The sequence below is a fragment of the Lissotriton helveticus genome, chromosome 3_2 (assembly GCF_964261635.1).
Source record: "Lissotriton helveticus chromosome 3_2, aLisHel1.1, whole genome shotgun sequence".
NCBI lineage: Eukaryota > Metazoa > Chordata > Amphibia > Caudata > Salamandridae > Lissotriton > Lissotriton helveticus.
In genome coordinates, this window is record NC_136062.1 from 291,273,279 (window position 1) to 291,299,407 (window position 26,129).

At 47.9% G+C, this 26,129-nt stretch overlaps 1 protein-coding gene across 18 annotated transcripts in view; it reads left to right on the forward strand.

The window, feature by feature from the left end:
• The window catches only part of LOC144826666 (mucosa-associated lymphoid tissue lymphoma translocation protein 1-like), a 1,784,778-nt gene that overhangs the window by 1,161,107 nt on the left and 597,542 nt on the right, over nucleotides 1–26,129 (forward strand). For all 18 annotated transcript variants that reach the window (XM_078685246.1, XM_078685243.1, XM_078685249.1 and 15 more), the window contains one exon: nucleotides 3,673–3,720. In XM_078685246.1, coding sequence (XP_078541372.1) covers nucleotides 3,673–3,720 — 48 coding nt within the window. The remainder of the gene's footprint in view (nucleotides 1–3,672; nucleotides 3,721–26,129) is intronic.

The window sequence follows — 26,129 nt, forward strand, 5'->3', positions numbered from 1 at the left end:
CATTTCACCTAAAGGATCCAACACAGACCATCGTAAGGGATGCCTCTCTGCTTGTATGGGGAGCAAACATAGGTCACCTGCAAATACATGACGCATGGTCTCCGAAGGAGAGGACATATGAATCAACCTTCTCAAACTCCGCGCAGTTCATCTGACCCTCAAGGTTTTTTGCCCGTCCTTCACGACCAACACCCTGCTTCTTCATACCGACAATACAACCACCATGTACTACTTGAAAAAGCAGGGGGGGACAAGGACCAGAGCCCTGTCACAAGAGGCACAGACGATCTGGCCTTGGCTCCTCTCCATGAATCTGAAGATAACCGCCACTCACCTTCCAGGCGTTCAGGATGTTCAAGCAGATACGCTCAGCAGGGCTCTGGATGAAACCCACGAGTGGGAATTGAACGAAGATGTTGTGCAAGATATTGTCAGCTTGTGAGGCATACCTTCTACAGACGTTTTCGCCACAGCAGAAAGAAAAAAAATACAGCGACTTTGCCGCCAAATTTTACTATTCAAGGTCATTGGGGAATGTCCTATGGATCAACTGGTCCAACCAATTTCTCTACGCTTTTCCCCCTGTTCCCCGGATCCTGGCAGTCCTGCTCAAACTTTCAACCACAACAGCCAAGATATTCCTCATCGCATCAGCGTGGCCGAGGCAATTATGGTTTCTGGACCTTCTTCACCAGTTGCTCCATCCACATCTCAGGCTGCCATGCAGGCCAGACCTTCTAACGAAATTCGGAGGACAAATGTTACAACCCAACCTTTCCTCCTTAAATTTAGTTGCATGGCTCCTGAGAAAGTACAGTATGGCCACCTGAACCTACCACAGGTCTGTATGGAGATTCTTAAGGAGGCAAAGTGACCTTCCACACGATCTGCCTATGCCTTCAAATGGAGGAGATTTTGTATCTGGTGTTCATCCAGACAAATAGACCCCACATCTTGCAGGAGAATGTCATTCTCCCATATTTGTTGCACCTTGCTAAATCTGCCCAGCAATTTTCTTCCATCAATGTCCACTAGGCTGCACTCACGGCATACAGGAAAAGTCCTGCACAAACCTCGTTCTTTAGGGTCCTGGTTATCAAAGATTTCCTGGAAGGGTTAAGGAAGGTCTTTCCCCCTGTTAGATGCCCCTCTAATCAATGGGAACTCAATGTGGTTCTTTCACGTCTGATGCTACCACCTTTTGAACCTATACATAATGCATCTCTTCGACATCTCACTAAGAAAACTGCTTTCCTTGTGGCTATAACATCTGCCCATAGATTTAGTGAGATACAGACCCTTTGTGCTGATGAGCCATACAGAGTCTTCCACTCTTCTAAAGTAGTGATGAGGATCCATCCCAAGTTCCTCCCTAAAGTTATCTCTTATTTTCACGTTAACCAGATTTTACCCACTTTCTTTCAAAATCCATCCACTCCAGCGGAGAGAGCCCTTCACTCTGGATATACGTAGAGTTTTAAAATTTTATCTAACAAATCACAATTGTTCATCAATTATGGCCCAGTTCGCACAGGTCTGCCTACCTCCAAATAGCCAAATAGTCAGATGTCGCCTGCATCCTATTCTGCTATCGGCTAGCTAATAAGACTCTTGCTGGCAAACCCAAATCACACTCCACTAGGGGCAAGGCAGCACTTCTGCCTTTAATGCGAAATATTCCCTTGGCAGATAGTTTCAAAGCTGCTACATGGAGGTCAGTCCGCACATTCACTAGCCATTACTGTCTTGACTTTGATGGTAGATCGGATCCTCAAGTGGGACAGGCATCCCTCAGAAATCTCTTTGCTTAGCTATCTAACTCTCTTATTGTTTCTTTGTACTCCACTGCTTCAGGGGGGATGGGCTTGTTACTCTATTCAACTCTTATGGCTGTACATGGAAATCCCCTGAGAGAAGATATAGTTTCTTACCTCTAACTCCTGTTCTCTCATAGGAGTATTTCCATGATAGTCAGAAACCATCCTCCCTCCCCGGTGGATTAGACAGATACTTTAATGCTCCGCTATTATTCAGCTAGTACAGCCTACAAAAAACAGAGGTAACTAACTCTGGCTGAGCATGATGGAATATTGGAGGTCACACAGTTCTTAAAGACACTGTCTCCTTTTTCTTTCTTCATAATAGCAGCCTATGGGCTACATTGCCCTGCACATCTTCATCCTTCTCTCATGGCAAAAGGGTTTGTGAAGGATTTTTTCTGTGACCTTACAAAGATGTTCATGCATTAGGTGCATGTTTCCTTGGATATTCCCCTTTTGTTCCTTCAGGATGAAGAATTTTGATCCATGTAGCCTACTCATATAGGCTGCATTATAACTTACTAAAGAAAGGCGAACTTCAACACTTAAGAAGATATATTGGCAAAAGTGCTCTGGGGTCCCTGCAGGCGGGCAGGACTATTCAACACTTATGACTATCATGGAAGTACCCCTACGAAAGAACTGGAGTTACAGGTAAGAAAGTATACCTTCTCCGAGTTATATTGAGGAAGAAAGGTTGCATTGCCTGAATGTCAGATGAACAATGCTGGTTTATTTGCAAAAGGTTCTGCCCTTTCGTAAGGTGGAGTCTGTTTGTGACATTTAGCCTTGCTAGGAAAGGGGATAAACCAACTACAGCTACATTGAGTGGATTGATCAGGTTGTTGGTCTCTAAGGCTAATGAGATGCAGGGCCAGGTTCCCCCGTTCTTGGTTCAGGGTAGTTCTACCCAGAGTATGGCTCCTACACTGGCTGAGCTGCAGGGGGCTTCAATTGGAGAAATTTGTCAGAGTGCGACATGGGTTGATTCCTCCACATTTACAAAACATTATAGACTTGCTGAAGTCCAATGTATAAATGATGTATTTGGCTATCTTGTATATTTCTTCTAAGAGAAATGGGGGAATCCTTTTGGTTTGTGTGTTAAGCATGCATTGTCAGTTGTTATGGTGTATTGTTTGCAACTTCTCACATGTAATGGCTGCAAGTGAGGGAATGGACAAGGCGGTAATGTCTGAATTACTGGTGATTGCTTTACACTGCGTCCTATCCCTCGCTTGCAGCCATGGCCCGTCCCGCCATACCTATCGTACAACTGACAATGGTTGTTGGTTGGAGCTTTTTACTAACAGGAGATGTGCCAGTTGGAGGGCCATTTATTGAGTTTAACTATGTGGAACTGGTATCTGTGAGGCAGGGGGGCCTCACATGCAGTGGTTGCAAGTGAAGAAATAGGACTCTGAGTAATACAATTACTGGTAAGTAATTCAGACATGCTTTCTGAAACCATATGTTGAATAAACCTGCAGTACTCTGTAAAGTCAGACTCTTTATACGATTTCCTTCTATGGCAAAGAGATAAAGAATGTCAATATCCGGGCCTGCACATGTAGTCTTTGGGGTGAGGACTAGCCATGTCAGAAGCTGTACCCCTACAGCACTCTTAAATCCCACTTACCTTCATACTTGAGTAACTAATTTGGTCATAAAATTGTTTCATTTGCATGGCAATGCATTGCTTCACCATCAGGGCACAGTGCTGTACTATCTTCATGCTTATTTGCGTGAAGTGTTGGCTGCTGCATGACCGGCAGTTTTGTTTTTGTTATTTACAGTATCTGATATTGCTACATTGTCTTAATCTGTTTATTTGTTTGAATGTGTTTTTTAGATGACGAAATTGCTCACAGGACTTCTTTAAGTCAATCTTGTCCCAGGGGTAAGTGGTTAGACTTATTTTTCTTTTTGATGAACCTCACTTTTTACCTCGACTATTAAGTGTACAAATTCATTGTTAATAAGTAGTTATTGAGTACGTAAATTGTGAATTTTTGTAAAAAATCAATTACAAACACCAAGTCAGTTGTGTGCTCATTTGCAAAAGATCCATTTCTTATGAGCAGTATAAAGAGTGATATTACTAGGTCTGCAGTGATGGGAGGTTGTTGAAAGGAGTGACAGAGCGATGAGCTAAACGGGTTCTAGTTTAAACTTTCAGTCCCTGATTATTCTGCCTGGCCCCAAGAGAAACACATCCCCTTCAATTCATACACAATCCCTCTCCCTGCGCTGCCTAGTTCCTGTAGAAGCCCCTCCTCCTGTATGGACGGGCTTCTGAAAATGTCATAATTGTCCAACATACCTGGTATTTTAATGCTCATTTCTGTTTCTAAGCAGAAATATCCATATCCCTCCAATATTTCTTCAGCCACCCATAAAATTACCCCTCCCTTGACCCTGATCAGGATAAACACTATACCCATGTATATTGAATATCTATTAGGAAATCCGTATTTTTAAATAGCACAGTGGTACACTTTCTAAAGAAGACCATTGTAGCATTTTCAACTATATTCGATACGTTTGTTCCCCAACTAATCTCTCCCTATCAATACTGTCTTTACAAATAATATGGGAGAAACATCTCTTTTTGTGTAAAGGGTGTGAGGTACTTGTTTTTACTCTAGTATTGGAACTTTCATAGATTCCCATGCTTGTATCTTGTATCATTCCCCAACGTCGGAATGGGAGTCCCCTGGTATACATAAAAAAGCAATAGGAGGGGCATGGCTTGGCCAGCGAAGATGGCGGTCGTGTCTTGAGTGCGCTCCGTCCAGGCACACATCATCCTGTACACTGATCCTGCCTATCCGACTTCGTGTCGGTATTAACACGGACCGAACGCCACCAGGAGGCGGTGACATCCCCCCAGGGCAAGTATTGACTCGGGGGAAGGCGCAGCGGTGAAGATACGATCGCCGAGAGAGGCGCCCTGACCGACCCGGGGAGTCTCCTGACTTGACTGGACAGAGGAGTGGCTCAGGCGGCGGAGCGGCTGACGGGCTGGCAGCGAGACCAGCAGCGACCGCTGCGACTATCTGGTGGAGTGGAGCCCAAGTGGCGAGGCCAAGGATTCCGAATATTGAGAAGGACTGCAGTGAGTGTCGGTGGCGGTCTCGGACCACGGAGGTAGGGGATCGCGGCAGTAGTTGTGGCGGCGAGCCGGCGGCCATATTGTGCAGCCCGGGGGCGGCCGTGCGGACCTTTGAGGGTGACAGAAGCCCGTTGTGATGCCTGGGACCCACACGCTGACAATTGTGATGTCCGTGGTGAGTGTTGCTCCCCCCCCTATCGCCTGATCTACTGCACACTATACGAGCGGTGATATTCGGCGGCTGTGTCGAGACGTGGGGGGGGGGGGGGAGGTGCCCCAGAGTGGAGGAGCAACGGAAGGCCTGCTTTGCTAAGAATAAGGCCCTGGAGCTTGTTGGATAGGGCAGAGCAGTGTCTGAGGCCTGTCCTGGAGCTGGGCTCGGTTCCGACGACGTCCCGGTGTGGCTTTGACCGGTGGGCGGCTGCTGGATTTGAAGGCGGTACATTGCTAGGGGTACAGACTGCCATATTGAGTTGCTGCTGTGGCGTTGGAGGTGTTATAATAAATGGGTCCACCCACTAGTACTGGGACCTGGGTAATCAATGATATATGAGGAGGGGTCCCAGAAGGAACAAATTAAAACACAAAAATCAACAGTTTGACAAAATTCACTTCATCAATATGAATTTCAAAGAATGTTATTTAATATACATCCTTCTTTGAAAACTAATTACCAAGTTTTTTACAATAATATAATTTAAAGCATTTCATGATAAGCCCAGAGAAAAGCGTGAAGGGGGGAGTGAAGGAAGGAAATTTGTGCAACATAGGTTCAAATTAGTCATAGAGAAATAACATAGTATGCGGTCTCATCAGTATTTGCACATGTAGTACCACATTAGACATTTACACATTGTCATGTATCAACTCATAAAATAAAACAATCCTATCCTGTTAATGGCTGGCACAGTCACAAATGAACAGTTTGCCAACAGGTAAGAGCAGATAACAGTATGTCGACGTTTCGACCCCAGTTGAGCAGGCGACGCTATTGCCCTACAGCGGGGTCTTCCTCAGGACGGGTGATAGTGGGGTGTGGGGGTAGTATACAAGGGCACCTATAAGGGAGAGACTTAATTAGAATTAATATATTCTTAAAGGAAGAGATGGAGGCTCATTAAAGCCAAACCAAATTACCTACACGAAGCACGATGATTCTAATGGCTCCGTCTGATACCGTTGTTGGGCCAAGGGCTCCTAATGTCAAGAGAGCGTGATCCTAAAAGTAAATTAGGCATTTGTAAGACAGTGGACTGTATTTGGCTATAATCCACCCAAAACCTTAATTAATATAAGCACAAGTGTCTGAATTAATAGAACATCAAACACTACCCAGCCGGGTTAAAAACACATAAATTGACAAATCACACACCGGAGAACCAACCAAACCTACCAACCTCAGGGCTGGCCTTAATCATTCCTGACATTCCTTATTCAAAACCAACCAATGTAACACTAGTCAAAGGCTCACCTATTCACGCTGCGGCGCTCCTAGATGTTATTTTATATGGAAAACAGCTTCTACTGAAAAATGTCTCATCTGCAATTAACAAAAGAGCGAGAAAATACTGTTTTTACAAAAAACATCTCTCATATCACAATGGCATCTAAAGCCACTATTTCGTTATTTTACTCACCATTAAAGAGTGAAACAAGCGTTTACGCTCGCAATGGCTTTTCACTTCAAAATTATTGCTTGGAAATGCTGCCTCTTCAAAGGCGCTCGAAATTTCCTCTCTGGTTTTTCCTGCGTCCCTGTGGGACAAAATAGACAGGAGGAGCGCTTTAAAATAAACACTAGCAACCTCCGCATGGACAGGGGGATGATTAATGATTCATCTGAGGCTTACCCGAAGAATGGAGAAATGCAAGCGGGAAAGAAACCTCGCTACTCATCAGCCCATCACTCCGTTTACTCGAGTGACTCACCGCGAGGCCAGGAGCGGTAATGGGAAACCAGGCAGCAGCTAGATGTCAGTGCTTTTAATGCAGCCAATAGGCGCACACTTGCAATGGTGAACAGACTCGACCCCGGTTGAAATTAAGCGGGGAAAAAACATGGTTTGTCGTTTTTACCGTGTTGGTGATTCTTTATTAGCACAACAATATATATAGTATAACTGCGATGGTGCACAGATATCTATTACTTCTATTAAAAAGTCTGCTTCCTAACGCATCTGGATTAAGGTGACGAGATGCTCATCTATCGTTTTACCGCGTTAGTGATTCCGAGCCATATTTTAGCACAAAAACAGATTGTGTTGGAGGTGAGCTTGCTGGTCCCAGACACGAGTGAGACTCCCAGTGGTGCCAGGGTTGTTGCAGGTCCCTGTAGCGGACGTGGAGCCATTGTGTGCACGCAGGTGTGGGACGCCTAGATACACTCTGCAGAATTCCCCTTCTCCCCCCCTTTCTGCGCTTGATAAGGGCTGGTGCATGTTGGGGTTTCGGCGGTCGTGTCGGGCCGCAAGGGGAGGGTGGGAGACCTTCCTGGGGGTGAGCCACGCGGCTGCGTGCTCAGACCACAATAGCCCGCTGGTGTGCATCGCATCTGACGCCCTCTGGTGCCTGTGTTGAGTGCCCTGTTGGCAGACATGACGTGAGATACGGGAGGTGGGGCCCAGATCAAACAGGGCCCAATAGACAAATTCATCGGTGCGGGAGCGGCGGCTGTGACATCGGGACAGCAGGGGCCGGCGCCAGATAATGCAACACTCCTGGCTGCTATCACCCAGTACAGGGATATGCTTGACGCCAAATTTGGTGCGGTCGGCTTGGATGTCATGCTGCTGAGACAAGATCTGCATAATACAGTAGTGCGCATTACCGAGGCCGAAACCCGCATCTCCGGAGTTTAAGACAACATCACTTTACTGAAGAAAAAGGTTGCTGCCATGGAAACAATCCAGAAGGGACTGGCGATGCGGGTAGAGGATGCCGAAGGGCATGCCCGGCACCACAACCTCCACTTTGTTGGATTCCCGGAGGAATGCAAGGGGGACACGTGGAACGTTTCCTGACACTGTGGCTGGAGAGCTGGCTCCCCCTCAGATGTACTCTCCCGCTGCTTTGTGGTGGAGCGGGCACACAGGGGCTCGCCTGCGACCAATCATAGCAAAACTCGTAAACTACTTGGACCGTGACACTATCTTGAAGCAGGCATGACAACCCCTTAGCAATAATAATGCATGCATCCTTATATTCCCGGATTACACACGACTGGTGCAGCAGCAGCGACAATCGTTTCTTGCGGCGAAGGCCCGCCTCCGAGACCTCAAGCTCCCGTATGCCCTGTTGTTTCCTGCTCGCCTGAGAGTCCATACACCACCTGGTAGGGAATCAGATTTGTCTTCGAGCGAGGTGGCCCGGAGGCCAGCTGAGGGGCGGCAGGATTTTGCGGTCCAGGCGTCGTTTCCAGTCCAGTGTCGCCCTCTCCCGGGGGGGGCTCGGCCTCTGAAAGACAGGCTTCTGCGGACTGATCCTCAGGTCCGTTTGGGGCTGCAGGGCCTCGGACTAATTGCCGGATAGGCTTGGATTTGGGCTGGTCTCTCTGCCAGGCTGCTGGTGGTGGGGGAAATGCCCGAGGGGCATGGGTTGTAAGTTGAGGATCCACTGGGCGGTACAGTTCCTGTCCCCCGGTTGGGGATTCGCTTCCTATGCGGCCGCGACAGATACTTCAGCGTTCTTGAGGTATAATGGGGAGGGGGGTTTGTTGCGGGAAGAGGGGTTGTTTTTGTTACTAGATTGCATGTCCACAATGGGTTAACACAGGTTAGATGTACAGTTATGGGATTTGGATGCACTCCAGTTTATCATTCTTTTACAAAATAAACCATTAAAGTTCTCAGAATGCGTGCAGACTGGTGCGGTGCGTGCCCAAACGACACCCAGGACAATACAACTGCATAGTATGGGGCGTAGTTTCACCCCTGCCAATCGCACTGCTACATTGCGCCCTGTTTGGCAATCATCATTTTACATTGTTCCACGTTAGTCACTATGTTCCACATAATCCATCTTTTCCTCCTCTTTTCATTATACTTCTTAGTATTTAAATCCACACACGGGTATCTGTGCCATTTTCCATACTTCTGATGTTCGGACTGTGCCCCTCCGGACCTCTTGTAAAAACACGATAAATGCAGAGTTCATTTAAAAGGCAGTGTTTATTTTCTAAACCCAATGCATTTCGGGCAACAGGCGCCCTTCGTTGGGGGTCACAGTAAACAACAATAAAACAATAACCAATTACCACTTTTGTTCATAATTAAACATTTGACTAAACATTCATCGTGTGATCATCTGCGGTTAACCAGAAAGTTATTTGGCATTACAACACGCACCACTCTCCTCCAAATCAGCCTTTGTGTCAACAATGTTATAATCACCCAGTGTCAAGATAACACACCCATATTCCAATGCAATCCGTCCCCCCGCCTCTCTCCCTTGACTGTTTTGATGTTATCAGGAAATGTCCGATTTTTACTCGGTACAAATATGCATATGCCATGATTCGTCACTCCTCTTCTTTTACACGCTGCAATCCAATCAACAACAGTGTCCCCCTTCCGTGCTACAATCCTCATACTTTCCCAACTAATCTCCACTCTCCACGAGTCTCTATCTCCACTTATGTACGTTCCCTCCATCCCCTCGACAACTGAATGATAGTCACTACTTTCACCTTACTGCTTCACCTACGGATGTTCCCGTACCTGCCACAAGTGTTTCGAAACACTAATCCTCATCTCCATTCTGAAAAGTCCTTATTCACCACACTCACCCACCCACTTTTAACCAATTTGAATTCCCCTAGTACTTCCTGATTGGCCCGCTAATTAACTGATCCCAACACCCAAGGTGCTTTGAAAAAAACGTACTTTGAAAAAAACGTGATTCAGTAAACCAACCTCCATTTCCCATAATGCAATAACATAGTAAAGGCTGAACGGAATCGTGCACCATCTCAAGCCATAGTGCATGAACTGTTTCACTTTATATGAACATGTGATCGTTGAAGCCATTTGCAAGTCAATTACTGTTGCAATTCAACACCGACCTAAATAATGAACCGAAATGTTACTCCGGTGGTGTGGATTAAAACTCTTTTAGCTTTTTGTGCATGTTCTCCGTTTTCAACAGGCGGGTGCTATCCACTGGTAGGGCATTTATTATTAAATTTAATATTTAATAATAGGTTAACACACACACCGAGGAGCTCCCATATCCGTCAAGGTAATAAATGCTTCTCAGGATGTCAGATACATCGAATGGGACGCGGCTGACCCCTGGTACCCTGCGCATTGTTAGCTGGAACGTTCGTGCCGCTCTGGATAAGATCAAACGCGGGGCCATACTTTAACAAGCCAAGCGGGCGGGGGCCGATGTGCTCCTGCTACAGGAAACACATTTAATGGGCACTAAGGCCCTGTGTCTGCAGAGATATGGGTTCCAACCAGTGTTAGAAGTGGGCGGGGACGGAAGGGCACGGCGTGCCCCTACTTCTAAAAATGATGCTAGTCCGTTCCCCTACTTCTTGATTTTGAAAGAGCACCGGGACTGTAGGAATAGGCATACTTTAAAATGACACCTTTTTTTTCCACTCAACGTGATTATTAACGAAGGCCTCTGCAGGGCGCCGGACCTCCTCCCCTTCCCCTCGGTATCTAAGGGGCCTGCAAAGTGAGACTGAAAGGGCCATCAGTGTAGCATAGCGCGAAAGCGGCTACCTCTGATGGCCCTGCGGCTGCCCCCGTGATTCACACCTCATTTATGAGGACACTGCCTGCCTGCCCCCACTGCAACCTGTGACAATGGTCACATCAGGATTCTTTGGTGTCAAGCAGACTGACGGACGCCACCTGGGGGTGACTTGCTATGAATCTACTCTCCAGCCAGCCACTGAAAAGCTGACCCAGCCCCACCAGCCTCTCCTGGAAATTACTCTCCGTGCCAGCCCAGAGGTCCCCGACCCCTCCTTTACAGCTCTGCCCTTTCTCTGAACCGGGGCCTGCATGGGGAGCCTGGACTACCTCTGAAGCCGAACTCCACAAACATCAAGTAAGTAGGGGGAATAAAATACCTGGTGCATTTTGTTTAATAAACAGAAAATGTCAATTTTCTTATCTGCTGTTTTTTTATGTTATTTTTTTCACTGTGTAGTGCCCTGCTCAGAAGCCAGTGCAGTTGGCGGCACCACCCATGCCAGGCTCACTGCGAGCATCTAAAATTCATACATGTCAATAGGCCCGATTTGGGCAGGAGACGCCCAACTTTTAAAGCCAAAACCAGCTTTATTTCTGCAGCCTGCGTCCTCTGCTTTTGCAGAAGTCAATGGGGAAAATTCATTCTTCCGTTTATTTTAAACAAATCTCCCTCTTTACTCTTCTAAAATGTTGGCATTTTGCTCCACCGAAGGGCATCTATCCCGATCTGCCACTGCTCTCTGTGCTGCTGGTAGGGGCCCGACACTGCTGTCCCTGCCTATCTCAATCCAGACGTGCAGCTTAACCTGCAATTACAGTACCGAGGCTCTGCTGATGCCCTTCAAGTCTTTTTTATGCCCTCGCCCTATGTGCCCCCTGGGCAGTTTGCAGTCTATGGATGAAATGCCAGGAAGTGAGGGTGGTGAGGGAGGGCTGGATCTGGGTGTACTAGAAGCAGGGTAATGAGAAATACCAGGAAGTGAGGGGGAGCTAGCGAAGGGCAGGATATGGGTATGGTAGAAGAAGGGTAATGAGTGATGCCAGGATGTGAGGGGGTGTGAGGGGAGGCCAGGATGTGGGTATGCTAGAAGCAGGGTAATGAGTGATGCCAGGAAGTGAGGGGGAGCGAGGGGAGGCCAGGATGTGGGTATGCTAGAAACAGGGTAATGAGCGTTGCCAGGAAATGAGGGTGGCGAGGGAGGGCTGGGCCCGAGTATACTAGAAGCAGGGTAATGATATGCCAGGAAGTGAGGGGGAGCGAGGGGAGTGCTGGATGTAGGTATGCTAGAAGCAGGATAATTCCAGAGAGCATGGGTGGTGAGGGAGGGTTCGATGTGGGTACGCTAGAAGCAGGGTAATAAGCGATGCGAGGAAGTAAGGGTGAACAAGTGGGTTTGCTAGAAGCAAGGTATTGGTTGATACCAGGAAGTTTGGGTGGCGAGAGAGGGCTGGATCCAGGTATACTAGAACTAGGGTAGTGAGTGATGCCAGGAAGTGAGGGGGAGCGAGAGAAGGCCGGGATGTGAATATGTTAGAACAAGTTTAATGAGTGTTGCCAGGAAGTGAGGGGGAGCGAGGGGAGGCCAGGATGTGGGCATTCGAGAAACAGGGTAATGAGCGTTGCCAGGAAGTGAGGGTTTCGAGGGAGGTCTGGGTCTGGGTATGCTAGAAGCAGGGTAATGATATGCTAGGAAGTGAGGGGTAGCGAGGGGAGTGCTGGGTGTAGGTATGCTAGAAGCAGGGTAATTCCAGAGAGCATGGGTGGTGAGAAACCGTTCGATGTGGGGACGCTAGAAGCAAGGTAATGAGCGATGCGAGGAAGTAAGGGTGAACAAGTGGGTATGTCAGAAGCAAGGTAATGGGTGATACCAGGAAGTTTGGGTGGCGAGGGAGGGCTGGATCCAGGTATACTAGAAGTAGGGTAGTGAGTGATGCCAGGAAGAGAGGGGTAGCGAGGGAAGGCCGGGATGTGAATATGTTAGAACAAGTTTAATGAGTGTTGCCAGGAAGTGAGGGGGAGCGAGGGGAGGCCAGGATGTCGGTATGCTAGAAACAGGGTATGAGCATTGCCAGGAAGTGAGGGTGGCGAGGGAGGGCTGGGTCTGGGTATGCTAGAAGCAGGGTAATGATATGCTAGGAAGTGAGGGGTAGCGAGGGGAGTGCTGGGTGTAGGTATGCTAGAAGCAGGGTAATTCCAGAGAGCATGGGTGGTGAGGAATGGTTCAATGTTGGGACGCTAGAAGCAGGGTAATGAACGATGTGAGGGTGAACAATTGGGTATGCTAGAAGCAAGGTAATGGGTAATACCAGGATGTTTGGGTGGGGAGGCTGGGCTAGAGTTGGGTACTCTAAATATAGGGTAATGAGCGATGCCGGGAGGTAAGGTTGAGGAGGATTGAAGGATCTGGGTATGCTAGAAGTTGGGTAATGAGGGATGCCAGGATACAGAGGGGTGAAGAAAGGGCTGAATCTGGGTATGAAGAAGCATGGAAATGAGTGGTGCTAGGAAGTAAGGGTGGAAAGAGGGGAAATTAACCATGTAAGCTAGAAGCTGGGGGAATACATGATGCTGGGAAGTCGGGGTTCCGAAGGGAGGGCGAGATCCAACTATGGCTAGACCTAGGGTAATGAACGATTCCGGGCAGTAAGGGTGGCAAGACGAGGGTGGGACCTGGGTGTTCTAGAGTAGGGCAATAATAAGCGGTGCAAGGAGGTAGAGGACAAGGGAAGGGCTGAACCTGTCTATGCTAGAAGCAGGGTAATGATGTCTAAAAAGTAAGGGTAGTGAGGGGATGGTTGGATCTGGCTATGCTAGAAGTAAGGTAATTTGGGATACCTTGAAGTAAGGTTAGCAAATAAGGTTTAACTCTAGTAATGCTATAAGCAAGGTAACTAGCAATGCCAGGAAGTAGCGATGGTACAGGAAGGGCTGAATCACTCCTAGAACTAAGGTAAAGAGCAATGCCAGGAAGTAAGGGTGGTCAGAGGAAGGCTGTACCTGGGTATCCTCCAAGTTTTGTAGTGAGTGATTTTAGAAAGTAAGCAGGACGAGATGAAGGCTAGATCTAAGTTTGGTAGAAGCATGGCAATAAACTATAACATGAAGTAAAGGTGGTAAGGGAAGAGCTGAAGCTGGGTATGCTAGAAGCAAGGTAATGAGTACCAGGAAGTAAGGGGGGTGATGGGAGGGCTGTATTTGGGTATGCTAGATGCATGGTAATGAGCAGTGCTAGAAAGTGAGGATGGTGAGGGGAGAGCTGGCTCCTAACATCCTAAAGGTAAAGTAATTAGTGTTGCCTTAAATAGGGGTGGCAACAGAATGGTTTGATCCTGGGGTGCTAGAAGTAGGGTAAAGGACAATGCCAGGAAGTAAGGTGACAGGAAGGATATACCCTGTATGCAAGGAGTTGGGTAGTTAGCGAAGCCAGAACCTAAGGGTGACGAGATGAGGGTTCGATCTAAGTATGGTAGAAGCATACTAACGACTATGCCAGAGGCTAAGGGTGCAAGGGTAGGGCTGAACCTGGCTATGCCAGAAGCAGGATTTTGTTTAATGCCAGGAAGTGAGAGTGGGCGAAAGCAAAGCTGGATCTGGGTATGTTAGAAGCAGAGTAATGTGCAATGGCAGGAATTGAGAGTGGGGAAGGCCAGATCTGGGTTTGCTGGAATCAGGGTTAAGAGTGAGGCCAAGATGTAGGTTGGTAAGAGGAGGGCTCAACCCTGCCTCCCCAGTTTGGGAATACTGCCGGTGATTAATGCCCGACATCCTGACCCGAGACAACTACGCAGATAACCACGCAGGCAACTCCATTACCTGTGTCCCCACGGGAACGAACCAGTGGCAATTCCATTTCTATAACATAAGTTTGGAATCACTTACACAAACGGTGGCTTAATAACTCCCCGTATCACCGGATTGCCCAGGAGGCGCCGGTAGGAAACCTCTGCTTCATTTGATATCGGTCTCTTTTTTTTAATACTACGAGTTAATTCCAATATGAGACCGTCTGAACCAGAACTAGGTGAATCCTAACCAGCCAGGAGGGAGTCGCACCTACCCAGCTGTGTTGGTGGCTGATCCAGACAACGGGTGTGATCACGGCCAGACTTCTCCTCCTTCCCCCCCCCCTTTGTCCTGATGAAGACCCGCAGCCGAGGAAGCGAAACTCCCTAGAGCATCAGGGTCGAAACGTCGACACTTTTAGTTTTTGTGCCTGTACCCTTCATTTTCTTTCCCCCAAGAACAATTTGGACAGGCCTAGTTTACTAGCGGAATCAAAACCGCTTGTTTGTTTTTTGTAAATAATTGAATCGTATGCCTTAATCTTTTCTACATTTCTTCTCATCACTCGAGCACCCCTTTTCACCTTTGACTATAGCTCTTTTAGTCCTTGCGCCGTGTATTTGAATTATTGTTTTTTGATAATGTAAATAACTGTGTTATTCCGTTTATGATAAATACAAATTTTGAAATGTGGGTATGGTGTGCATTGCCTATTCAATAACCTTTCTCTCCCATGCAGCTTGACTCCTCAAATGCAGATTGAATCGCATTTCTAATCTATAAATTACCAAATGGATTAAGTCAAGTTAATTAATAGTCTAGGGCCATTGTTTTGTTTATATCAACCCTGCTATGCCAGAAGTATGGTAATGAGCGATGCCAGGAAGTAATGGTGGCAAAGAGAGGACAGAACATGGGTATGTATAAAGCAGGGCATTGATCGATGCCAGAATGACGGTGGGAAGGGGAGGCTCGATCTGGGGATGATACACAGAACCCTTGAGGCCAGTCCACCTCACCCATTGGTGCCTCCATTTTGCATTGCAAACTCACCAGGGATTTGCAATGCAGGAAGTGCCAATGAAAGAAACTGCATGGCTCGGAAACAAATGGCTTATGATTCCACTTATAAGCGTATTTGGAATATTGTGTGATTGGAAACATGTCCCACATTGTAAATGAATTAAATATAAACAACTTGTATATTAAACCTCAAATAAACATGTTTATTGATTGTTTGAATTAAATAACGTTATAAGCTGTAACTGATCAGTGAAATGCCAAATGCACTAAAAATTGGTATGTTTTGCTATTTTTAGCCACACCTCTGACTCCGCCCACTAATCTAATCCTCTGCTTATTCCCGCCCCCTGAGTCTCCGCCCACAGTTCCCCTACTTTTCTGTCCCCACTTCGACCACTGGTTCCAACACATTTTTCACTCAGGCATCAAAAGGGGCTTGCGGGGAGTGGCGATATTGATTCACCGTAGGGTCCCCTATACACATGAGAAACACTGGTCAGACACACAGGGGCGATACATTTTTATTTCGAGGCAAAGTGGGGAATGACGCTCTGACATTGGGTAGCGTCTATGCTCCCCCGCCATTGCAATGGAATCTAGTGGAGTAGCTCATGACTATCTGTGTGGACATGCCAGAGACGCTCTCAGTTGTGGGCGGGGTCTGGAATGACGTCATGGAACAGGGTCGGGATAAATGGAGGAGTGGGGGTGTAGTAGAGAATGGTCCTCCCACGAAATTACACTCTCTAGTGACAGGACTTGATTGGGTAGATGTCTGGAGGCACATACATGGACCTCGTCGAGAATACACCTATCTGTCTACCATCCATTATTCGTTCTCTAGACTCGACTACCTTTTCGCCCCCAGGGTGATAGTGCACAGGGTGGTGTCGGCTGATATTCTGCAACGGGGTTTGTCGGTTCATTCACCAGTGGCCCTTACGCTTTAGATGGGTCGAGGGCAACAACCGCCTAGATGGCGCATGTCTGTGTGGCATTTGCAGAAAGATGACTACTGGGAGCGTCTGACTGATGCTATCGACCATTATCTGGCAGTTAATGTGGGGTCCGTTTCCTCTGCTGCGACACTGTGGGAGGCACTAAAACCCACGCTAAGAGGGGTGTATATTTCCTGGTGTGTGGCGGAGCATAGGGAGCGCAAGAAGGAACTGTTGCATGTAGAGGCAGAAGTGGAGGCGCTGGAACGTAGGAGCCAGGAAGCGGAGGGCGTCCCATTTAGACGGCAATTAATATTGGCACAGCAAAACTATGCAGCCCTATTAATGGACGAAGCCCCCAAGCATGGCTGGCGACGCGTAGCAGGGTGTATCAATGGGGGGACAAATCCAGCAAGATGCTGCATCGACTATGCCAGGGTGCCTTTCATTCCCAGGCCCTACCGAGAGTCCTAGGGCCAGCGGGGGCACCGCTTATCGAGCCCCCGGCTAATGCAGAAAGCTTTGCTGTATACTATAAGGACCTCTACTCTCTGAAAGAATGTCTCGCAGCCGCCGTTATAGCTAAATTCATAGATGACTTACCACCTAAGGCCGTTTCAGATGAGGTGCGGGACCGACTAGACAAGGCCGCTGACGGATGAGGAGCTGGGCACTGCACTGGGGGAACTGAATCCCGGGAAGGCTCCGGCACCAAGCGAATTAAAAATTTTTTTTTATACAGCTGGCCCCACACTTTAGACCGGTGGTGGAGGAGGCGCGGGAACGTGGTTCGCTGCACCCGGACTGGATGCACGCAAAGGTGGTTGTGTTCCTCAAACCAGGCAGGCCTCCGGAGCAGCATGCGTCCTACCGTCCCATCTTCCTCCTGAACGAGGAGGCGAAGGTCTTAGCCAAGGCGTTGGCCAACCGGCTTCTACCACAAATTTCCGCTCTGGTGCACCCCGACCAGGCTGGGTTTATGCCCCAGAGGGCGACCAGACACAATATCAGGCGCGCACATGTGGCGGTGGCGGCCAGCGGGCAATTGGGGCAACCAGCGGCGCTGTTGTTGACCGACATGGACAAGGCATTCGATTCCCTGAGCTGGGTGTATCTATTCGCCTTGCTGCGGAGACTCAACTTCGGCCCCAGATTTCTTTCTTACCTCATGCTACTATACCACTTTGTTCGCCATAAGTTGGCAGGGTATGCTCAGACGTGAGTCCCTTGCTCACTTTGCCACTGGATTCAAGCAAGCCGGGCTGAAGACGGCAGAAATGCCAGAAACCAGTCCTCGGAAGCTTGTTTCCGGTCCAGGGAAGGCATGGCTTGGCAGTTCGGGCTGGACTGTTCCCATGAGGCACAGGGTCAGACTGATTTGCATATGGCCATGTCTGAACTGGGGTGGCAGAGTGGGCTAAAGAACAGTGATGGATTAAACCCAGATCTGTTGACTGGGTGTGAGTGTTTGATTGGTTCAGATGCTCCGTCCATCACCACCCCTTTTTGTACCACTTTGTTCGCCATAAGTTGGCAGGGTATGCTCAGACGTGAGTCCCTTGCTCACTTTGCCACTGGATTCAAGCAAGCTGGGCTGAAGACGGCTGAAATGCCAGAAACCGGTCCTCGGAAGCTTGTTTCCGGTCCAGGGAAGGCATGGCTTGGCAGTTCGGGATGGACTGTTCCCATGAGGCACAGGGTCAGACTGATTTGCATATGGCCATGTCTGAACTGGGGTGGCGGAGTGAGCTAAAGAACGGTGATGGATTAAACCCAGATCAGTTGACTGGGGGTGAGTATTTGTATTGTCAACGCTCCGTCCATCACCACCTTTGGTTTTTCTTTGTTCGCCCTTAGTTGGCAGGGTATGCTCAGACGTGAGTCCCTTGCTCACTTTGCCACTAGAGTCAAGCAAGCCCGGCTGAAGACGGCTGTAATGCCAGAAGCCGGTCCTGGGAAGCTTGATTCCGGTCCAGGAAAGACATGGCTTGGCAGTTCGGGCTGGACTGTTCCCATGAGGCACAGGGTCAGACTGATTTGCATATGGCCATGTCTGAACTGGGGTGGCGGAGTGAGGTAAAGAACGGTCATGGATTAAACCCAGATCAGTTGACTGGGGGTGAGTGTTTGATTGGTTCAGATGCTCTGTCCATCACCACTCCCTTTTGTACCGCTTTGGCCGCCATAAGTGTGGCAGGGTATGCTCAGACGTGAGTCCCTTGCTCACTTTGCCACTGGATTCAAGCAAGCCGGGCTGAAGACGGCTGTAATGCCAGAAACCGGTCCTCGGAAGCTTGTTTCCAGGGAAGGCATGGCTTGGCATTTCGGGCTGGACTGTTCCCATGAGGCACAGGGTCAGTCTGATTTGCATATAGCCATGTCTGAACTGGGGTGGCAGAGTGGGCTAAAGAACGGTGATGGATTAAACCCAGATCTGATGACTGGGTGTGAGTGTTTGATTGGTTCAGATGCTCCGTCCATCACCACCCCCTTTTGTACCACTTTACATGGACTTGACAGCGTCGGTGCGGGTGGCGGGAGCGCTCTCCAGGCCCTTTTCTATTCAGAGGGGAACGCGGCAGGGCTGCCCCCTTTCCCCGTATCTATTTGCGCTCGCCACGGAGCCGCTGGCAGTCTGGGTGCGTATCGATGCTCAGATTCTGGGATTTGAGTGGGCGCCAGGCCTATCAGATAGAATAGCACTATACTCGGACGATGTCCTTTTCTTTCTCACAGCTGTAGACAAGACGGGCCGCGGCTGATGCGTATCCTACAGATCTTTGGGGAAACCTCGGGATTGTATATGAACCCACGTAAATCTACGCTGTGGGTCCTGGGGGAGGTCGAACGAGAGTGGGAACATGGGCATCTTTGGTTCAGCTGGCGGCGGGGGGGGGTTGAAATATCTGTGTGTATTCCTGTTGGATATACCGGAAGTGTCTTGGGAACGCAACCTGGCCCCGGTGTGGGAACGTACCCGGCAAAGATCTTAAGACATGGTCCTGCATGCCCTTATCCTTATATGGTAGATCGGCGATTTTTAAGATGGTGGCGCTACCCCGGCTCCTCTACCAATTGCAGAACCATCAATACCAGATTTCACAACGATGGTTTAAGCAAGTGAATGCAGCCCTGGGTCTGTTTCTATGGGAGGGGGGAAAGGTGAGGGTGGCCTTAAGCACATGCTTCCTATCTACCTACTGTGGGGGGTCTTGCGTCCTCAGATGACCTCTCGTATTATCAAGCTTCACACTTACAAGTCCTCAGTGAGTGGTGGTACGGTGACAGGGGAGACCTGGCATATGCACACGGTCTGGAGCTGCCTATCATTAAACAGCTTTTGGAGAGGGATATACTCCTGCCTATCTGAGGTATTGGGATGGGAGCTCCCCTGCACGCAGCAATTGGCCCTGCTGCAGGTTATGGAGGGAGTGGGGGGTAATATTTATAAACGCCACCTCTTACAACTGGGCCTCACACTAGCAAAAAGGGATATCGCCAGGGCCTGGAAGACACCTGGGGCCCCATCAGTGGCTGCATGGAAAAATGGGCTGGACTTTTGTATGGGGTTGGAGCAACCCGTTTTCCTTGCTAGGGGGTGTCCGTGCAAACACTTTAAGATATGGAAGCGGTGGGCAGACTACCGGGGTCTTTTATTGGATCCGCCACAGGAAGTTGAGATACGCTTGCCGGCCTAATTCACATGCACTTTCTTGGACGGTGGGGGCAGGAATGGGATGGATCAGAGGGACTAGTATCTCTGGTTGTGATGTTATGTGATGGACAGATTTACGTGGCATCGGGGCAATCTGGGTGGGGGAGTTGGGGAGGATTTGTTATATTGTGGTTCGTTAATACCTGTAAAAGTCAAAGTCATTATCAATGCATGTTTGAAATGTGCAGTTGTCTCTGGAGTGCAGAGTCCTGTAATATATGTGAAACTAGACGAATGCAATCTGTTTTTAAAAAAAAAGCAGAACCTAGGCATAGGCCCATTCCTATTTTGCATCCTTTCTAACTCTTTCTGTAAAAGAGACCAAACAAAATGAACAGCCAATCCGCTTTGCCTCACACCTTGGAACCCTCCTGAGAGAAGCTCAGAACCTCAGTTTTTTCTACCGCACGTTGTGCTAGGGAGTCTCCACTGAGCTCTGCTTAGTTTTGTTCCTAGAACTTAGTTCTACAGTTGCTTCAATTCATTCAGAATATCAGATAAAGAGAAGAAGGCCCTCTGTAAAGCATGTGCCACCTGTGCTAAAAAGAGGTTATATATTGAAGACCAGCACAGGGACTGTATCTACTGTCTGCACCCAGACCACGAAGCTGCAGACTGTAAGATATGCCGCACCTTCCCTACCAAGACTTTGCGTGATCGTGAGGGGCGCCTTCTGACCTGGCTTCAGAAGCTAAAATCAAGAAAGGAGCCAGTGTCCAGTGACAGCGATGAAACATCTTCTGTGTCCTCTTCCAGAAGGTCTGTAACAAGGGATAGAGCTTCTCTTTCACCTTCTGAGATATGCCCTGGTAAGGCCTTGAAAAAGACCTCTGACAGGTCTGAAGGTCTTAGTCCGGTCAAATCTCCTCACTGAGGTGTTAAGGAGAGGTAAGGACTTTCAAAGGAAGTAAGGCTTGAGAGGAAATCCAGCTCTGTTCCTCCAACATCTCCTCCTGAAGCTTCTAAGACCTTCAAAAAGCCTTCATTGTTACCTTCTGAGGTAAAATCTGCAAAGAAGACCCTCTCGTCGATGACGGCATCATCGATTCTGTCGACTAAGAGGCCTAAGGTACAGTCTTCTACAACTTCTGTCACCCCCGTCGATGGTGGTTTCCCCGTCACCGATACTGACACAGGGCTCTGTGTCGACGAGTTCAACGCCGACGATGGTATCGGCATCGATGGTGTCGACGAAGACGACATCGAAGAGGATGTCAATGACGAGTGTGACGACACCAACAATGTCGACAATGACTATGATATCGACTACGAAGGCGTCGACGAAGGTGATTTATTTCTCGACGGTTCTTTCTTCGTCGTCGACAGTCCTGTCGACGATCCCGTCAACGACGTCGTCAACGGTGAAAAAAATTTACATTTCACTCAAAAAGCATCATATCATGACTTCGCCAAGGAGGGTGACTCCTTTACCTCCCGCACTTCTCCTTGAAGAAGAGGAATCAGATGAAGAGGAGGGTCCTTTTGGCTATGCTGACAGCCCTTCTCAGCTACATATCAAATGCCAAAACACGGATTCAGAAGGGGAGTATGAGGATTTTGAACAGTATGGTCCTTTCACTCAATATCAATTCAATTAAAAAAAACGTTATTTCGGTCTTTAAGACCATAACATGTGCACACAATACAATGAAAAGCATGACAATGTATGTTTAAAACACAATGAATGGGGATTTAAGAATCAAAGTGCAACATCTTTGGGTGCAAGAGAAATTTGGCTGCATAGGCCAGCAGGCAAAGCCAATAGATTCAGAAAAGTGCAAGTGCAATACTACAAGAAATGGAAAACACAAGTATAGGTACAATGGCAGACAGATCTATTGCAGGAACCAGCCAATGTGCAGCAAATGTAATAAAATCAGTGCAATAAAAAATATATCGACATTGGGTTAACGTAAAATATCTCAGTTAAAAATAATCATCTCATGATTAAAAATCTAAAACAGTTCAAAAATGATAAAAGTTATTCCTCTCTCCTTATTATGGGCAATAGAAAAAAACCTCTATACGCTAGCAACTGGGATGGTTATTATTATCTTTTTTTTTATTTTCCTAAAAAAGCCCAGCGCCGGCGCCACATAGCATTTAAAAAACGGGAGACTGCAAAGACAATGGGCTTAAAGGAGTCACACTTCAGAATTCTAAGTGCCTCCTGACAATGCACAAACCCCATGTTCCTACACAGCTGAATAAGCCAAAACTGTCTTGCCGATTTGTAACCTGGACAAAAAAATAAAGTCTGCAGCTCTGACTCCTCCTGGTGGTTACAAGCTGGGCACCCACGTTGAGCTAATGTAGACCATTTGGAAGTAAAGGCCTGCAAAGGAAGGGTACTGAATCTAAACTGGAGGTGCAGAATATCATCCAGAAAGGATTATAATTTATACTCATCTTTCACTGCAAGGAATTCTACTGTCAGGACACCTAGGTCAGGATTCCCATGGATAACTTCCAATTTGTGTGTTCGATAGGTTCTCACCAGTGCAGCACGTGAGACAACAGACCAAGTTTCTTCAGGGTTACTCCAGAGGGTTGGTTTGCCTATCCATCTACACTCTTCCTTTATGCGTGCAAACCAAGCAATTTTTTTCTCTACCCCTGGAAGGCCTAGTAGCTCTTTTGTTTCTGCCTGTTCTGCCAATTCCGGGGTCACCCACAGCCTACGCCAGAAGTTTAGGGGTCGTAAGGCAACTTCATCCCCCATCAGCCTTAAGCCTAAATCTAGCCGCAAGGGGATTAGCGGAGTGCTGTGGGGAGACCCAGAATTTGTCCTAAGAAACTGTTCTCAACTTTGATTAGATGACTGCAGGAAGAGTGTCCCCAGAGTTCAGTCCCATACTTTGTGGCTCCCCTTGCTTGAGCCGTATATATTTCAGTAATAGGCCCAATAGGTTTATAGGTGGATTCCCTCTGTAATTTAGCAATCCCACCAGTAGTTTTTGCTAGTTTAAGCTTCGCTTTGGCTATTTGTGGCCCTGAGTCCTATTTTCAGTAAGGGTGACACCCAAATAGTCAAATACAGGAACCCTTTCCAGTGCAACACCATCTAAATGGGGATTAGGTCGCATTTTCTTGGCTGGGTTGACAACCATAAACTTGGTCTTCATGTTATTAATCACCAGCCCCCTATTATTGCAAAAGATGACAAAGCTGTCCAGTATCCTCTGGATTCCCATCGGCGACTTGGACATCAAAAGGGTGTCCTCAGCAAACATCAATGCTGGAACCTTTGAGTTTGCTAACTTGGGGCATCGTTGCCCCTAACCTCAGTAAGTTGGGCAATAAGTGCATTGACAGAGGCAGAACAGGGTTGGTGTAAGCACACAACCCTGCCTCACTCCTCTGCAAACTGGGAGTCTTGAAGTTAGTTCTCCCCCTTTTCCGCATCTTACTCAGGCATAGTTGGCATCATGCAACTCGATAAGCATGCTTAGAAGGTAAAGGGGAATCCCCAAGTCTCTTAGTACCCCCCATAGTTTGTCTCTGGGCACCAGATCAAAAGACGTTTTCAGGTTCATCAAAATTAAATAGAGGCTATCACCCTCCATTGTCACAGTTTTCCAAAGTAAAAGTTGAAGTCTATATATTTGGTCAACGGTGGAAGTGTTCTTGCTGAATCCGGCTTGGTAGGGGCTTATAATATCATTATCTTGCATCCACCCCTGAATTCGATCTAAGAGTACCCGAGCAAACCATTTTTGTGTGACGTAGATCAAACTGATCGGTCTATAATTTGCACGGAGTAGTGGAGAGCCCTTTTTAAAGACTGGGACAATTTCTGCCCCAGCCCAGGTATCAGGAATCGGCATGCCGTTCATTATAGCATTAAATAATACCTACAGGTAGGGACCCCAGATTGATGGTTCTTCTCGGAACAGATTCCCCAGTAAACTGTCTAGTCAGGTGCTTTACCTGCGGGAAGTTTATTAATTGGTTTAGAGACCTCGAGGAGGGTGATCCCAATAGGCTCTCCGTCAGAGTACCAAGGTGAGGGAGTGGTTACCTCAGCTACCAGGCCGGTGTCTACACAGGGGACCCCTTGGGTGGCAGTGTAACTGCCAATGTGGGTGCCAGAATCTGATTCCATTGTCTATAGTGCCTGAAAATGATCTGCCCACTTTTCTGCTGGTATATTCGGCTCGATGGCTGAATTACCATCCCTGCTACCTGTTCTAACTATGGCCCAGAATTCCTTCATGTCCCGGTTCAATAGGGTGTTTTTTATGTCCTCCCATTTGTTCACTTCCCAGGACTGCTTTGCTTGGCAAACAGCCTCTTTGTATAGAGCCCTGCTAGATTTTGTTAGTAGCTTGTTTTTTACTTTGATAGCCGCTATCAGTGCCCATTTTTCCTTTTGACAATTGTCGTTAAACCACAACTAGGTTGCCGTTTTTCTTTTTTTGGGGCGCACTAGCGGGTAAACTATATCAGCTAATTTGGATGACAAGCTTTTGTGGAGTTCTCCAACTTGGTTAATCGTGTTAGTGGCTAAGTTATCCCCATCAGCAAAAAAACGACTAAGTTCTTGCAAGACTGATAATACTACTACATATAGAGCACCCAACTTCTCAGGTGATTGCTTTATTACCCCCCACATAATTCTTCTTCTGTTGTTGGTAAGTGTTGACCTGTTCTCGGGGGGGGGACTTGTAACAGGGGGAATACCTGAGTCCGGCACCTTCAATACCAGTGCCAAGGCGTTATGGTCACTATCATGCCGTGGTAAGACGGCAAAGTCAAGGACCCCGGTCCATGATCTGGGCTCCACCAGGATATAAACCAGGAGAGAGGCGTGGCCAATTCTATTAAATGTTAATTTACCTGGCCTATCAGAGATTGTGCGGCTGTTACACTCTCTCAGCGAGTGGGTTAGCAAAATGGCATTTATTTGGAGTACCAGGGAGGACCACGTCTTAATCGGATTGATTTGCAGGTCAGGAATAGCCCACTGGGAGTCCTCCTTGTCGGAGATTAGATCATAAATGCCCGGGAGGGGCTCAAATTGGCAGTTAAAATCACCCCCGACTCAGCCTCATATTAGACGGAACGGTGGGAATAAAGGAGTTTAATACATCAAGGGTTGGTGAATCTTTGCTCAAACTTACAGGTCGGGAATAGACATTATTAAGGGCAAGCTTCAGTTTAGTTCAAAAGCTAAGCATTATGCATTGGATATCACTGGAGGAAGTGTACAGGAAACTAGCTATACAGCCCACATGTGAGCCGACCCAGATGGATAAACCCCCAGATGGTCTGCCCCTTTCTCTTGTAACAGCTGGTATATTGAATGTCGCAAATCCCACCCTTGTGCAGTCGTCTCTTACCCATGTTTCCTGGAACATGCAGATGTACTGGTCCACAAAGAGTCCCCAATCAGGGCAGGAGAGTTTACCCTTGTGGCCAGCCACGTTCCAGGAAAGGATCTTCTACTTGCTGCCTTTATATAGGATTTCTCTCGGGGATCAGTACAGTGTGCATTTACGATTGAAGGGTTTGCCCCAAGTGTGATGTTATTGGGAGGGGCAGAACTGGGAGATATGGGTCCTGGGAAATGACATGGCCCACAGGGCCCTTGCTCCCCTGGAAGGTAGCTACAACCCGAGCCCGCATTTGTGGGCCTATCTCTGGGTGGGAGGGAAGGCTTAAAACCCCATGTCCTGGCTCCACTCGTCCTCCCGGGGGCGCCGGAGTGCTCTTAACATGGCTTAGTCCCACTTTCCCTGGTAGTCAGTCCACATCTTCCAGAGCCCAAAATCGGTTGGATACAGGCAGATTATATAGGAGAGGTCTAATAGGAAGGTGCCTATAGTCAGTGTTCCAATGGTCAATAGGCTGCCTGTCATAACCTGAGATTAGATCTGCCCTACCAGGGTTATAGCAGTGAGAGTAGAAATGGACAAGCGAGAAAGCGCTCACCTCTGTGTGGGGCTCTGTGGATCTGGATGTATGAGTGAGAAGCCTACGTACAATCAGGGGATTTTTAAAGTTGATAACCACACAATCCCCTTGGA